The sequence below is a fragment of the Melozone crissalis genome, unplaced genomic scaffold (assembly GCF_028551555.1).
Source record: "Melozone crissalis strain CALT ecotype California unplaced genomic scaffold, PUWL_Pcris_2 ptg000014l_1, whole genome shotgun sequence".
NCBI classification, from domain to species: domain Eukaryota; kingdom Metazoa; phylum Chordata; class Aves; order Passeriformes; family Passerellidae; genus Melozone; species Melozone crissalis.
In genome coordinates this window covers 7806347-7822500 of record NW_026535792.1, presented here as the reverse complement: position 1 = coordinate 7822500, position 16154 = coordinate 7806347, and the positions used below count along the sequence as shown (strand labels likewise).

The 16154-nt window shown below is 56.7% G+C and overlaps 2 protein-coding genes and 1 non-coding gene across 3 annotated transcripts in view; 1 reads left to right on the top strand and 2 right to left on the bottom strand.

The window, feature by feature from the left end:
• Window positions 1–1928: 1928 nt before the first annotated feature.
• On the bottom strand, window positions 1929–2001 carry TRNAR-UCG (transfer RNA arginine (anticodon UCG)). The gene has a single exon. It is a non-coding gene; the product is annotated as a tRNA-Arg (tRNA).
• A 969-nt stretch (window positions 2002–2970) lies between these two features.
• On the top strand, window positions 2971–13864 carry POLG (DNA polymerase gamma, catalytic subunit). The gene is made up of 22 exons (XM_054272648.1): window positions 2971–3570; window positions 4369–4564; window positions 4924–5091; window positions 5330–5476; window positions 6151–6230; window positions 6428–6610; window positions 6695–6861; window positions 7061–7184; window positions 7259–7483; window positions 7610–7724; window positions 7908–7979; window positions 8072–8191; window positions 8370–8530; window positions 8632–8685; window positions 8775–8892; window positions 9577–9712; window positions 9800–10046; window positions 10512–10634; window positions 10906–11077; window positions 11331–11539; window positions 12540–12697; window positions 13778–13864. The coding sequence occupies exons 1-22, from the start codon at window positions 2990–2992 to the stop codon at window positions 13837–13839; spliced, it is 3618 nt and encodes a 1205-aa protein (XP_054128623.1). The 5' UTR covers window positions 2971–2989; the 3' UTR covers window positions 13840–13864.
• Window positions 13353–16154, bottom strand: part of FANCI (FA complementation group I) — a 24265-nt gene continuing 21463 nt past the window's right edge. The window contains exons 35-37 of the mRNA XM_054272646.1: window positions 15597–15692; window positions 14973–15098; window positions 13353–14259 (exon numbers count right to left, since the gene is read on the bottom strand). Coding sequence (XP_054128621.1) covers window positions 14194–14259; window positions 14973–15098; window positions 15597–15692 — 288 coding nt within the window. The 3' untranslated portion in view covers window positions 13353–14193. The remainder of the gene's footprint in view (window positions 14260–14972; window positions 15099–15596; window positions 15693–16154) is intronic.

Genomic DNA, 16154 nt, shown 5'->3' with positions numbered 1-16154 from the left:
AGAATTTAATTTTTTGCGAACACGATGAAAATAAGGAGATGAAAGACGCCAAATAAGAGAAATCGGCGTTAACACAATGCAGCGGAGGGGAGAACAAGTGCACCCAGGTCCTTTCCTAGAGCCACCCGGGAGCCGGGGGTTACTAAACCGTTCTTCCCTTCACTCCAGGGCACTCACGGCTCCTCCATCCCGGCCAGAGCACCCGCAGTGTTGGAGCATCTCTCCAAGCATCTCTCCGCCGAGCTCCGGCAGAAAGAGCCGGGAGCCCGGAGCCGGTGCGGGGGTGGCCGGGGACAGGCAGCGCCTGTGGCTCCCGGCAGGGTCCGGCACAGCGGGTGCCTCAGGCAAAGCTGGGTGAAACTCCAGCACAACCCCACATCGAACCTCAAGCTGGGGGTCGGCAGGGACTTTGTGGGGCACCGAGGGGCTGTGGAACGCGTTCCGAGCCGCAGAACATGCACGGCGCCCTGAGTGCGGGTTCCTCACATCCCGCACCGCTCCCACGCTGGCTCTGCCTTCTCGGAGAGCGGAGGGCAGCAGGGGCTCCTCACCTGCATCCCCCCGAGCCTGCAGCCCCCAGGGATGAGGAAGGTGATGAGGAGCTGGAGTGGGTGATGAGGAGCGCCCGGGCTGTGGAGTTCCGCAGGGGCCGGGGGGGCCGAACGGGAGTCCCGGTGCCCGCCGGCCCTGCCCGGTGCCGCACGGGGTGCGGGGAGCGGGACGGGACCCGGGCGGTGTCCGCGCCCCGACGGCGCCGGGGGGCTCGGCCCGGCCCGGCCCGGCCCGTCCCGCAGGAGCGGGGCCGCAGCGCCACCTGGCGGCTCGGCTCGGCACGGCCCGGCTCGGCCCGGCACGGCACGGCACGGCACGGCACGGCACAGCACGGCAATGTCAGCGCTCTCTGGACTGTGCCGGGAGCCACCGTCCCGGCCACAACAGCTCCAGCGGCGTCCACGGAGCCTGCACACACCTGTCCGCACCGTGGCACCTCCTGTTTCCCTTCCTTGTGAACCCACATCCATCCCTTCCATCCCATTCCTGGCACCCTGAATCCCCCGCACCCTGCGCCCACCTGTCCCGCAGCTGGCATCCCATTCGCTGCACCTGGGACCTTCCCCTGCGCCCTGCATCCCATTCCTAGCACCCTACATCCACAGCTTGCACTTCACATCCCAGCACCCTAATTCCCAGCACGCTGCATCCCCTGCCCTGCACCCTACATCCTATTCCCTGCACCTGTGGCCTTTCCCCTGCATCCTACATGTCCTCCCCTGCACTCCACATCCATATTCTGCACCCCACAGTCCATTCTTTGCACCCTACATTTCGTCCTGCACCCTACATCCCATTCCTTGCACCCTGTATGCCCTGCCTTCCATTCCTGCATCTATGGCCTTTTCTCTCCCTGTATCCTATTCCTTGCACCCAACACCATTCCCAGCACCATACATCCTGCTCCTTCCACCTGTGGCCTTTTCCCTGCACCCTACATCTATTCCTTGCACCCTACATTCCATTCCCTGCACCCTACATCCATTCCTTGCGCCCCACATCCCATTCTCGTCCCCCTACATCCATTCCTGGCACTCTGCATCCCATTTCTTCCACCCTACACCTTCTTCCTGCTCCTCACAGCCCATTATCCCACACCCTGTGCTCATGTTCGGCTCTCCACCCACTGCTCCATCCCCAACCTATCTGTGGGATTTGGGGTTTTTAGGGTGTCAATCGCGGTGCGCGCTGACCCCGCCACCCTGTGTACCAACCTGCTCGCACTCAGCCGCTTCCCGCGGCCCGCCTCCTTCTTCCGGCCGGTTAAACTCACGCAAAAGGGGCACCGGTAGCGCAGCGATCCCAGTACCGGAGCCGCACAGCCCTGGCACGGGCGGGAGGAGCAAAACAAAAGGCACAGTGTAGTGCTTTCGGCGCGACCGCGGCAGGACTCGAACCTGCAATCTTCTGATCCGAAGTCAGACGCCTTATCCATTAGGCCACGCGGCCACCTCCACTCCCGCCTCTCCGCGTGCCTTACTCAGGGAATCCCGGCGGGCCGTACCACGCGCGGAGAGGGGCGGGACGGGACGGGACGTCACGGCGGCCGGAAGCTCCCCCGGGCGCCCCGGTTTGGATCTGCCCGGCGGCCCAGGCCCCGGTGGCGTTTGCGGGGAGCAGGTGGGGACGGGGGGAATTTGGGGGTGAACAGCTGTATGGGGGAGAAACAGCTGTATGGGGCGAGACAGCTGTATGGGGGCACGGCTCTATGGGGGAAATATCGGTATGAGCGAACATTTGTACGGCATGCACGGCTGTATGGGGGAAACAGCTGTATGGGGGGAAACAGCTGTATGGGGGGAGACAGCTATATGGGAAAATATCGGTATGAGCGAGCATTTGTATGGGGGCACGGCTGGATGGGGAGCACGACTGTATGGGGGAAACAGCTGTATGGGTTAAAACACCTGTATGGGGGGAAGCATCGGTATGGGGGAAAATATCGGTATGAGCGAACATTAGTCCGGCGGGCACCGCTGAATGGTGAGCACGGCTGAATGGGGGAAAACACCTGTATGGGGGCACAGCTATATGTAGGGGACACGGCTGTATGGGCACACAGCTATATGGGGACGCAGATATATGGGGGGAAGGCTGTATCGAGCACAGCTATATGTGGGACACGGCTCTCTGGGGGCACAGCTATATGAGGGAAGGCTGTATGGGGGCACAGCTATATGGGGGACACGGCTGTATGGGGGCACAGCTATATGAGAGAAAATGTCTGTATGGGGGCACAGCTCTGTGGGGGAAAGGCTGTATGGGAGCACAGCTATATAGGAGAAAATGTCTGTATGGGAACACAGCTATATGGGGGGAAGTCTGTATGGGGGCACAGCTGTACAGAGGAGTGTTGACAGTGTGTGCATGGCAGTGATCAGTGCTGAGCTCACCCTTTGCCTTTCCCCCCCGCAGCTCCCCTCATCCCAGGGGGACGATGAGGCGCGTGCCCTGGGTGCGCTCGGTGCGGGGCTGCAGCCCCCAGCCCCGGCGCTGCCCCTCCAGCTCCTCAGCCAGCCGCCCCCTGCCAGAGGAGCCCGGCCAGGAGCCATCCACGGGCCAGCGGCGCATGAACCCCCTCAACATCCAGATGCTGTCCAGGAGCCTCCACGAGCAGATCTTCCGCGGCGCCCGGGTGCGCTACTCGGCGGAGGAGGTGCAGCGCAGCGTGCGGCACCTGCAGCAGCACGGGCTGTGGGGCAGGGAGACCTCCACGCTGCCCGACGTGGAGCTGCGCCTGCCCCGCATGTACGGCCGCGACATCGACGAGCACTTTCGGCTGCTGGCGCAGAAGCAGAGCCTGCCCTACCTGGAGGCGGCCGAGGAGCTGCTGCGCTGCCAGCTGCCCCCGCTGCCCGAGCGCTGGGCCTGGCGCCTGGGCTGGACCCGCTACGGCCCCCAGGGCCAGGCGGAGCCCGTGGAGTTCCCCGAGGAGCGGGCGCTGGTGCTGGATGTGGAGGTGTGCGTGGCCGAGGGGCACTGCCCCACGCTGGCCGTGGCGGTGTCCCCGCACGCATGGTGAGATGCGGTGCCAGCAGCAATGCTGGGGACACTGCAGGGCTGGAGGGGATGGTTGTGAGGGGATGGGGATGGTCCTGAGTGGAGCCTCTTCCTTCAATCCATGCTGGCTGGCAGGGAAGGCACAACAAAGCCCCAGAGAGTGGCTCTGGGATGTGGGGTGTGTGTCCTGCTTAGCTAGAACAGCTCTTGTGACAGTGTTCACAGGGGTCCAAGGATGAGGGAAGAGATGAGGATCTGACTCCATGTTGCAGAAGACTTGATTTATTATTTTATGATATATATTATATTTAAAACTATACTAAAAGAAGAAAAGATTTCATCAGAAAGCTAGCTAGGAATAGAGAAAAAAATAATGACTAACAAAAGCTTGTGGCTCGGATTCTGTCCAAGCCAGCTGACTGTGATTGGCCATTAATTAGAAACAACCACATGAGACCAATCACAGACCCACCTGTTGCATTCCCCAGCAGCAGATAACCATTGTTTACATTTTGTTCCTGAGGCATCTCAGCTTCTCAGGAGGAAAAATCCTAAGGGAAGGATTGTTCATAAAAGATGTCTGTGACAGATTGGGATGGTCCTGAGCGGAGCCTCTTCCTGCATCCACTGCTGGCTTGCAGGGAAAACACAACAAAGCCCCAGAGTGTGACTCTGGGATGTGGGGTGTGTGTCCGGCTTAGCTAGAGCAGCTCTCCCTGGGGTTGTCCCCTCCCTCGCACAGGTGGGGTCCTGCTCAGCCCCCCATGGCACTGTGGCTGCTCTGTGACAGCCACAGGTGCCCTGTGTCCCCCGCAGGTACTCGTGGTGCAGCAGGCGGCTGCTGGAGCAGCGTTACTCCTGGTCCAGCCACCTCACCCTGGCCGACCTCATTCCCATGGAGAGCCCAGCAGGTGCCAGCTGTGCCAGCAAACAGGACTGGACGGAGAGAGTGGTGGTGGGACACAACGTGGCCTTCGACCGGGCGTTCATCAAGGAGCAGTATCTCATCCAGGTAATCCACTGAGCCTTGCTGTGCTCTGGCAGCTGCAGTTTCTTACCCAGATAATCATTTGTGCCGGCTCTTGAGGGTTATTTTGGCAGATGCTCTTCTGCACAGTACCCCAAGTTTGTGCTCACTTTGTCCTGCAGAACAGGTGGAGGCTGGATGTCTTTAGAGGAGGATATTCTTGCACCCTGTAGGGCTGCTGGAGGCTGCAGGGGCAGCAGCCTTTGAGCAACTGACAGCCTGCACTGGGGATGCTTTTGGCTCTCAAAAGGGGAGTGTGGGAGGCAAAAGCAGCTTAAGCAGAGGACTTGTAGCTCCTCCAGCATATCCCAAACCCTCTCTTTTGTCCCTCTGTGCTGTCCCAGGGCTCCAAGATGCGTTTCCTGGACACCATGAGCATGCACATGGCCATCTCGGGGCTGACGGGCTTCCAGCGCAGCCTCTGGATGGCTGCCAAGCAGGGCAAGAGGAGGGGGCTGCAGCAGGTCAAGGAGCACATGAAGAAAACACGCAGCAAGGCCGAGGGGCCAGCGGTGAGTGAGGGGAGCTGAGCTGCTGGCAGTGCCGTGGGTGCCAGGGGACAGTGTGCTCCTGTCACAGAGCCCTTTGCTGCTGTTCTGGCAGAGTGGAGCAGCTCCGCTGAGTGAAGCTCTCCCAGCGCGTTTCAGATAAGGTGGCCTTGGCTGAAGCTGGAGCAGAGGCATCCTGTACTCCTGATCTTGGCTGCAGCTGGCTGTCCTCCCACGCTGTGTGACCCCCCTGTTGTCACAGGTCACCTCGTGGGACTGGGTGCACGTGGGCAGCATCAACAACCTGGCGGACGTGCACGCGCTCTACGTCGGGGGGGAGCCCCTGGAGAAGGAGGCACGGGAGCTCTTTGTCAAGGGCACCATGGCTGACATCAGGAGCAGCTTCCAGGTGCAGGAGGCCATCCCACTGACAGGCAGCAGGAGCTGGAGAGGGAGCGGGATGTTAGTGGCTGCTGGGGTAGTTTCCATTTTGTGGGGTAGTTTCCATGCTGGGGTAGTTTCCATATTGCTGGAGTTGTTTCCATGCTGGGGCAGTTTCTATTTTGCTGGGGTAGTTTCCATTTTGTGGGGAAGTTTCCATGCTGGAGTAGTTTCCATTTTGTGGGGTAGTTTCCATATTGCTGGGGTAGTTTCCATAGTGCTGGGGTAGTTTCCATTTTGCTGGGGTGGTTTCCATTTTGCTGGAGTAGTTTCCATTCTGTGGGGTAGTTTCCGTTTTGCTGGGGTGGTTTCCATGCTGGGGTAGTTTCCATTTTGCTGGAGTAGTTTCCATTTTGTGGGGAAGTTTCCATGCTGGGGTAGTTTCCATTCTGTGGGGTAGTTTCCGTTTTGCTGGAGTGGTTTCCATGCTGGAGTAGTTTCCATTTTGTGGGGTAGTTTCCATATTGCTGGGGTAGTTTCTGTTTTTGCTGGGGTAGTTTCCATTTTGCTGCCCTTCCTTGCAGCACTGGCTGTGCGTGGGGCTGTGCCCTGCTCTGTGCTCCTGCAGCCCCCATGCCTTGCCCTGTGCTGGCACAGGGGTGGCTGCTTTGCCTGCCCTCACCTGCTGCTGTCCCTCCCCAGGACCTGGTGTCATACTGTGCCCGTGATGTCCAGGCCACCCATGAGGTGTTCCAAGAGCAGCTGCCGCTGTTTATGGAGAGGTGAGAGCTGCCAGCTTCTGGCTGGTGTTGGCCGAGGGGCTGTGGGCTTGTGGGGCACTGGGGAGGGGAAGAGCATCGAGGGTTCTGTGAGGCTGGGAAGCTCTAGATGAAGACACATTCATGTCTGCTGTAGTCTGGTGCTTCCAGGGCCTGTCCCCTCTGGCAGATTTCTAATTCCTTGCTGCTTTGGGGTCCAGGTGCCCCCACCCTGTCACGTTTGCAGGGATGCTGGAGATGGGAGTGTCCTACCTGCCAGTCAATGGGAACTGGAACAGGTACCTGGATGATGCTCAGGGTATTTATGAGGAGCTGCAGAAGGAGATGAAGAAGTCCCTGATGAACCTGGCCAACGATGCCTGCCAGCTGCTGCACGAGCACAGGTACCCTGGGCTGGACCATGTGGGGCTGTGGGTGGCTGTGAGGGACAGGAGCAGAGCTGTGGTGTGACAATGGTGTGTTACCAGGTACAAGGATGACCCTTGGCTCTGGGATCTCGAGTGGGACACACAGGAGTTTAAGCAAAAGAAGAATCCAGGGAAGAAGAAGAAGAAGAAGGAAGGTCAGGATGGGAACAGCCAAGTCTCCCCAGCGGCAATGGAAGCAGAAGAGTCAGCCCAGGAGTGGCAGGAGGGTGAGCACAGGGGATCCCTGGGCATGAGGGATGCTCCAGGGCTGCCTTCCCAGGGGTGGACAAGGTTTGCTGCTGCAGGGTGAATCATTGCTGGCCTGTTCCCATGCTGCTGCATGTGGTGGGGGATGGTTTGGTGTCCCTGTGCCCAGAAGGGTGGCACAGAGGGCCCTTTGCAAGCCAGTTCTCCTTGCCCCAGCAGACCCTGGTCCCCCCCGTGAGGAAGAGGAGCTGAAAGTCTCTGCCAGCCAGCTCTGCCTGGAGCGCCTGAAGGAGACGGTCACGCTGCAGCCCAAGAGACTCCAGCACCTGCCAGGCCACCCGGGGTGAGTTGGGCACCCTGTGTGTCCCCAGGGCTGTCCCTGCACTTTCTGACCCTCCCTGCTGCTCCCGTGCCCAGCTGGTACCGCAAGCTGTGCCCGCGGCTGGAGGAGGAGGGCTGGGTGCCTGGGCCCAGCCTCATCAGCCTGCAGATGAGGGTGACCCCAAAGCTGATGCGCCTGGCCTGGGATGGCTTCCCCCTCCACTACTCAGAGAAGCATGGCTGGGGATACCTGGTGCCAGGACGGCAGGACAATTTGCCAGCAGCCCCTGCTGAGAGCGATGGCCCCTCCTGCCCACACAGGTGAGAGGGATGGGATGGGGTGCTGGGCTGGGAGCTGCCCCAAAGGGGTATCTGGGATCTCCCTGGCACTCTGCCCAGGTGCTGCCCCAGAGCCTTTGTGGGTGCATCAGCCCTCTCCTCTGCCAGGGTGATTGAGAGCCTGTACAGGCAGCACTGCCTGGAGAAGGGCAAGGAGCAGCCCCCGGGGCTGGAGGCAGCTGTGGAGGATGAGGTGATGGACAGCAGCACCATCTGGCAGAAGGTGAAGGAAGGGATGGAGGGTTCCTGGTGGGAGGGAGGTGTGGGGCTGTGCTTCCTCCTGTGTGCAAGCAGTAACCAGCCCTGTGTGCAGCTCCAGGGGCTGCAAGTAAGAAATTCCCTTTAATAAGGGTTGCTGGATGATTGGTGTTTGATCTGGCTCCCCCACGGTCCCTCTCTGCTGCAGATGGAGGAGCTGAGCAGGATTGAGGTGGATCCAGAGGAGAAAATGAGCAAAGCAGACCAGAGCCTGGTGCTGGTAAGGGAGGTTTCCTGTGGAATGGGGTGGTGGATTTGTCTCTCTTTCCTTGATTTCCCCCTCCTGGCATTGCCTGACTTTGCTGGTCGCAGGAGGAGATGGAAGAGCTGAGGTGTGCAGAGAAGAAGAGCAAACCCTCGTTCCACCATGGCAATGGTCCCTACAATGATGTCAACATCCCTGGGTGCTGGTTCTTCAAGCTGCCTCACAAGGCAAGTTGGGGCTCCTGAGGTTCTTCCGTCCCCACAGTGCTGCTGGGACCTATGTGATCTCATCCCGTGGGATTGGGTGGGACAAATCCATCTGTGTAGCTGGGACTGGGGGAGCACAGAGCTTTGCTGATGTGGAGTGGAGGCTTGCTGAGCCCTGACACCTCTTCTGCTGCTGAAGGATGGGAATGATAACAACGTGGGAAGCCCTTTTGCCAAGGATTTCCTGCCCCAGATGGAGGACGGCACCCTGCGGGCTGCTGTGGGCCGCACCCACGGGACAAGAGCCCTCGAGATTAACAAAATGATCTCATTTTGGAGGAATGCTCACAAGAGGATCAGGTGAGCAGCTGCTTTCATGGTCACACCTCTGTGGGTGGAGGCAGGGGTGTCTGTGTGGATGCACAGGGGCTCAGCATCTCACCTGCCATGTGTCCCCTCAGTTCCCAGATGGTGGTGTGGCTGAAGAAGGGGGAGCTGCCTCGTGTGGTGACCAGGTACGGTACCCAAATCTGGACTGTTGTTCCCTTTACCTTGCACCAGGAGGGCTCTTGCAGGGCGATGCTCATCCTTGCCTCTGTCCCAGGCATCCTGACTACAACGAGGAGGAGAGTTATGGGGCCATCCTGCCGCAGGTGGTGACCGCAGGCACTGTCACCCGCCGGGCCGTGGAGCCCACCTGGCTGACAGCCAGCAACGCCCGGGTATGGCCACGCTTGGATCCTTGTAGGGGTGTTTTGGGGCTCCCTCTGTGTTTTGGACTGATGGGAGGTGCTTGGCTTGGATCTGGATGCTGGATTTGGGGTAGCAGGGCCAGAGCTGGAGTACTCTTGCTGATGTGCTTTCATGTGGGAGAAAGGAAGGAGTTGGCAGGGGCTCTGGAGCTTCAGGATGTGGTGAAAGGGGAACAAAAACACCAGCATACCAATTTCTTTTCTCAAGCTCCCTTTCTTCTCTGCTGGAGTAACCACGTGGGTGATGCTCCACATGAGTTAAACCCAGTTTTGACATTGAGAGCAAAACTTAGGGGTGTAGGGGGATAGAATATAACAAAATAAAGATAGTGTAGAAAGTAATCTTACCCCTAAGGAGCTGCAGCTGGGCCAGTTATCAAAGATTAGGAACAGGCCTGACTTTAACAGGCCACAGCTGTAACCAATGAGAAGAAGAGTGCTATAAAAGAGTGGGGTGGCTGCTTTGTGAAGAAGAAAGTCAGTGCTCTGAGGAGCTGATCATGAGAAACACCAAGAAGGTGTGAAACTTTTGTGATAAGGAGACAACAGTATGGAACCCCTGCAATAAGATGACAACATAGGAGCACAGGGAGTGCTGTGCCAGCACTCTGTGCCAGGAGAGGGATGTGCTGACCTGGCCATCGTGTCCTGCAGGCCGACAGGGTGGGCAGTGAGCTGAAGGCCATGGTGCAGGTGCCCCCTGGCTACGTGCTGGTGGGAGCAGACGTGGATTCCCAGGAGCTGTGGATCGCGGCGGTGCTGGGCGAGGCGCAGTTCGCCGGCATGCACGGTGAGCCGGGGCTCTGCCGGGCAGGGGCTGATCCCTGATCCTCATCCCGATCCCGCTGGGCATCCACCCTCTCCTCCCCTCCCTCAGGCTGCACTGCCTTTGGCTGGATGACCCTGCAGGGCAAGAAGAGCAACGGCACAGACCTGCACAGCAAAACCGCCGCCACCGTGGGCATCAGCCGGGAGCACGCCAAGGTCTTCAACTACGGGCGCATCTACGGGGCAGGGCAGCCCTTCGCCGAGCGGCTGCTGATGCAGTTCAACCACCGGCTCACGCCGCAGCAGGCGCGGGACAAGGCCCAGCAGATGTACGCCGTCACCAAGGGCATCCGCAGGTGGGTGCAGCCTGGCCAGGGCTGGTGGTGGTGCTCCAGCCAGAGGAGCTGGGTTACTCGCTCTCCCCTGCAGGTTTCTGTCGCAGATATCTTTTATGAAAAGTCCTTTCCTTAGGATTTTTCCTCCTGAGAAGCTCAGAGGCCTCAGGAGCAAAATGTAAACATTGGTTATCTGCTGCTGTGGAATGCAACAGGTGGATCTGGGATTGGTCTCATGTGGTTGTTTCTAATTAATGGCCAATCACAGCCCAGCTGGCTCAGACAGAGAGCCCGAGCCACAAGCCTTTGTTATCATTCTTTCCTATTCTATTCTTAGCCGGCCTTTTGATGAAACCCTTTCTTCTATTCTTTTAGTATAGTTTTAATATAATATATATCATAAAATAATAAATCAAGCCTTCTGTAGCATAGAGTGAGATCCTCGTCTCTTCCCTCATCCAAAAACCCCTGTGAACACCGTCACAGGTTTCATCTCTCTGAGGAGGGGGAGTGGCTGGTGACGAAGCTGGACCTGGCTGTGGACAGGGCAGAGGATGGATCGGTGTCGGCCCAGGATGTCCAGCGGCTCCAGAGAGAAGCCATGAAAGGGTGAGATGGTCTGGCCGTGCACGGCTCTGTGGCTTTGGGATGTGATGGGCAGAGAAGAGAGATGGAGCTGGATAGTCCTGGTCTGCCCTTCCTGCTCCTCCAGGGCCAAGGAGGTTTGATTTGGGGGCTGTCAGTCTCACCCACTTTCCCAGTGAACAGTTAGTAGGGTCACATCCTGTTGCCCCAAACCAGGAGAGAGTGTTTGAGGGTCTCAAATGGGGACCTGCAGCCCCCTCCCACTCTTCCAGCAAAACTCCCCTCTGCCCCACAGGTCCCGGTGGGAGAAGAAGTGGAATGTGGTGGAGCAAAGAGTGTGGGCTGGAGGCACTGAGTCCGAGATGTTCAACAAGCTGGAAAGCATTGCCTTATCCCCCTCCCCACAGACCCCAGTGCTGGGCTGCCACATCAGCAGGGCCCTGGAGCCTGCCATGGTCAAGGGGGAGGTAAGGATGCAGCTCTGGGATGCTGATATTTTGGTTTTGCTCATCTATTCTGAAATGAGTGGCTGTTGTTAAGCCCCTCTCAGATTCCTGGAGGCCCACAAGGCTCCTTGTAGCCATTCAGGAAACCCATTGTGCCTTTATCTCCATGCCACCAAGAAAACCCAAACACCCTGGGTTTAACATTTTTCCTGTGTACAGGTACCATGCCCTTGACTGCAGTGCTCTCTTACTGTCCATCTCTTTCCTTCCCCAGTTTGTGACCAGCAGAGTGAACTGGGTGGTGCAGAGCTCAGCTGTGGACTACCTGCACCTCATGCTGGTTGCCATGAAGTGGCTGTTTGAGGAGTTTGACATCAACGGGCGCTTCTGCATCAGCATCCACGACGAGGTGCGGTACCTGGTGCAGCACCAGGATCGCTACCGGGCTGCCCTGGCCCTGCAGATCACCAACCTCCTCACAAGGTGAGCTCTGATGGCTCTGCTGCCTCCTGGGCAGCAGCAGCTGTGACTGCAGAGTGGGACAGGCAAGCCCCAGGGGCTGAGCTTGGCTCTGCCTGCAGCAAGCTGGTGCAGAGCAGTTTTTTCTGCTCAGGGCAAACTAGCAGCACTGGAGGCTGCAGTTCCTTCATGCTATAAATGGGCCTCAGCTTTGATTTTCAGGGATAATGTGCTGACAAAAGGGTTTTTTTATCATCAGCTTTTGGCCCTGCAGGGATGGGGCCAGTCACTGGCTGTGCTGGGATCATTTCATGCTCCCTTTGGGTCTGCAGCTGTCACATGGCAGCAGCCTTTGGGCTTGGTTGAGGAGCTGGGAGCCTGAAACTGTCCCATCCCTCATGCCCTGCTGCCTTCAGGGGACAGCAAGGGGCATGGCTCATCTCTGCTGTGAGCACCAGTGCTGTCCCCCCTCCCACAGTGTGGGGTGTTCCTGCTGCTTCCCTGCCCCACACAGAACTAAGCTCAGCCTAGAAACTCCTGACCTCCAAGGGCTCCCATTGATCCAGCTCTGTCCCAGCCAGCTTTGCCAAATCCCCCTCCCAGCACCGTGGGGTGTTTGGTTACACAGGAGCTGGCCAAGGTGAGCTGTTTGTCCTGTGTGGAGGCAGGAATGACACAAACAGCCTTTCTGCAGCCACAGCAGGGCAGGCACCCTGACGTTCCTGCCTTTGTGCTGGCTCCTGAGAGCACAGGGCTTCCTGCTGGGAAAATCCTGCATCTGCTCTGCCTGCCAGGGAGGATTAGCCAGCAGTGAGGGGCTAGATTCTTCCCTTTTCTTGAGGAGGCTCCATTCCTTCCAAGGAGGCGCCCTTGCTGTTCCTCCCTTGCTCACTATAGCAATTCCTGACCCTCCTGCTGTCCAGGGCTTAGACAGCTCCTTGTCCCCCCCCCGCTGAGTGATAATACCCTGTGAGGGGTGGCTGGCCAGTTTGGTAAATGTGGCTGATGCTTTCTTGCTCTGCAGGTGCATGTTTGCCTACAAACTGGGCCTCCAGGACCTGCCACAGTCAGTGGCTTTCTTCAGTGCAGTGGACATTGACCAGTGCTTAAGGAAAGAGGTGACCATGAACTGTGTGACACCATCAAATCCCATGGGCATGGAGAAGTATGGCATCCCTCAAGGTGAGCAATGTCCCCTGGAATCTCCTCTCCACCTGCAAGCTGCCCCCTGGAATCTCCTCTGCATCAGCCTTCCCAGCTTAAGCAGAACACTTGGCCTGAGCAGTCATTCCCTGAGGGCTCTGCTCACCTGAGGCACCTCATGAGCCCCTTGGTTCCTGGCACATCCTCTGACCTACAGGGCTGCCCCTCCTTCCTCAGTCCTCAAGTGTTCATGCTGCTGCTTTCCAAATACTTGTGAGTGATGAGCCAGGCCTGGCTCTGTTCTCCCACACTTTGTTTGCTTTGTGCCCCTTGGAGGAGCCCTCCTGTGCACTGTTAACACAAACCAAATTTAATTTCTTCTTCTCTGAAACGAAGCACCTCAGCAACCTTGTTTTGTCAGTTTTACCCTGAAGACCCAAAATCTTTCATTCTTTTCCCTCCTTCCCTGCTCTTCCTTAGCCAAGCACTATTCTGGTGTTGCTGGGTGCTTCCTCAGCAGTCCCAAGGCCTCAAGCCATCCCTGTCTGCTCTCAGTGTAGCCCTCCAATTGCTGCAAGCAAACATTTCACTCGTGGCTGGGAAAGCAGCTCCTCCTCACTGTGCAGCAGCTCTTCCCCACATAAGGGAAGAACCTGCCCTCACATTTGTTCTCTCAGTCACTGCACACATCAGATGCTCTGCCCTTAAATAACCTTTATTAGGACTCTTACAGGCAAAGGGTGCTTTCAGAAACAGGATTTGTGCTCTGTAGGCAAAATGGGCACTTTTCACCAAGAACAAGGCAAATTAAACGAGTGCATCACGATCAGGGTCAGCAAAAACATAACAGCAAAACCAGCCTGGGCAGAGGAAGCTGTGGCCTCTGGCTGCTCAGGAGATGCACACAGCAGCTTCAACTCCAAGGCACAGCAGCTCGTGTTCCCAGCTCCCTACTGGTGCTGGTTTCTGCATTCTCACCACCACCCAAAACACAAGTTTGAATAAATTTAGGGCGTTCTGTGCTAGGTGCTCTGAACTAAAGCAGATCCCAACCATCACTCTCTTGCATTGCACAGTCTGAGTGTAGTGCAGGGAACTGACTGTCCCCTTGTCTTCCAGGGGAAGCACTGGACATATATCAGATAATTGAAATAACCAAAGGTTCGCTGGAGAAGCAGTGACGACACCAGAGGGCCCGGACAATTGTCCAGACTGTGTGCCAAAGCCTCCCTGTCCTTTCAGAAGCAGATCTTTTGGCAGGGACTGACTGATCCCAGCTTCTCCCTTTCCCTTTTGCTGCAAGAAGGGATATTCCTGGGGAAGATTCAAATAGCAGAGGCACTTCTGATGGCAGCAGCCAGCTGTGAAACCTGAGACAGGGGCCAGAGTTGCTCCCGTGGACACAAAGGAAGAAGGCAGAAGCATCTGGCAAGAGAAGCAATAAACCATCATCTCCATATCTGCATCCTCTGGGACCAAGGAGAGTCCACCATGGAATGGGCACTGTGAGAGGAGGCAGTGGCAGCAGCTCCAGTTTATTTTTTTCTCTGTCTCTTCTTTTTGGGTTCCTGGTTCTCATCTGTCTGCTCTGCTGTGCTGCTCTGGAGAGGGGAGGGAGAGAGCAGAAGTAGAGTGTGATTGTTTTTGTGTGAATAGTCTAAGGAATGAGCAAGAAGCCAGCTGTGCCGAACAGGATGTAGCTCTTTTTTTTCTCACTAACAAAATGACCTAAATATGGGATTCCTGTCAGCCACTGAGACTTTCCCCACGGGCCACCCCCTCCCAACTTCATGCTGGAACTTAGACCACGGGCTACCAGTGGCACAGGACAGGGACTCTGTCCTGGGTTGTGGCTTGTGGAAACACTCAGGAAAATATGGACAGAAGCACCAATAAAAACCTGGACAATCAGCAGAGTAACCTGTTTATTTTTCTTAGCCAGCATGTTGCACTGCCTTCACCAGCACTATGTAGTAGAGATGGGTCTGAGATGAATGATGCCTTTTAGAATCTGCCCTGACAGGTCTTAATATACAAAACCAGTTTGCATTGTGCTGCAAAGGTCTGATTCTGGCTAACAGTTGCACTTCCCCTAGACCAGGAACACAGAGCTGGTGCATGAAAATAAAGGCTGCTAGAGGCAGCAGGCTGGGGTGTAGGGGGTGTTCTGAGAGCAGCTGTTCGCTCCTTCCCATCAGCTTAGTATTAAAGTGAGAGCTAACCCAGGGAAGACAAGGTATTCTGCACAGCTCACAAATACAGCTGGCTTCTAAAGAGGAAATCTGTCAGTAAAAGCAGCTGGATGAACTCTGACCTGGTCGTTGTGGGGCTCGTTCTCAGCATCCTCGGAGTTGCGCTCCTGCAGGGCGCTGTCCAGCACGGAGGCGTTGATGCGGAAATCCCGGGAGGTGCTCAGCTTCATGTACTGCATCAGGTTCACCTGCAGCAACCCAGGGGAAACATTCAGCCAGGAGCCTCTTAAGTTTAGTTTCCTACCCTGCCTAGTCCTTTGCACAGCACTGGGACAGAGTCCATCACAGTAATAGTGCAGGATTGAAGCACAAGGAGGGTGAAAAAGCTCCTGCCCCTGTGCAGTCCAGGGTCCCATTTACATTTCCCTGAAAGCCAAGTGATTGCCAGCTACTCTCACTCTCGTGTAGGGCCTTGTTGTGGTACATTTCATGACATAGACTGGGGGAGAGTGGCATGAGTTGTGCATGGTTCTGCTCCACCTGGAACCACAGATGTGGACTGATGTTAGCTGGTATCAATATGGCAACAATCAGCAGTATTGGGCCAGGAGCATAGGCAAGGGCTGAAATGTCCCTACACATTCCTAATTTGAGCATTAAAAGAGACTTTAACAACAGCCTTCCACCATATCATTGATCCCACTGTTCACCAGGTTCAGGTTGCAGATCTCTCTGCTTTACTTTACCTTTGACTTCTTGGAAAGATGGATAAGGAACTTCTCATATTGCTCAATTGCAAAAATCAGGTTTGGGATTGGCTTGGTCTCCCGAAGCACCTTGGCCTGAAATGTGAGAGGAGTGAGGTGGGTCAGATTTGGAAGGGCAAAATGGCACTGTAGCATGACATTAACACCAGAACATTCTCAATTTAGAAAAGAGTCTTCAGTAGCCTTGCTCTGTACCAGTCCTGCCCCACCCTGCAAGCGTTGCCAGCTTTGTCACTAGCTTTAAATTGACTCCCAGGATGGTTCTGCAGTGAGGCTCTCCTGTGCATTGTTTTGTGCTCTGCCTGCAGTCCACAGCCCTGACATCCTGTCACCAGCTCCTCTGCTCCAGCTCTCCCAAGGCACCACGAGCACGAGCCATCCAAGCAAGGAGCACCCTGACGTTTCACCACATTGTTGTCCTGCTTATTCACCAGCACTGGTGTTTGTTCCCCATGGTGACAGAGTGGTGAAGGACATGCAGCATTTCAGCCCATTTCCATACACTCAGGGAAATGCTAGGAAGATCATACTTGTGGC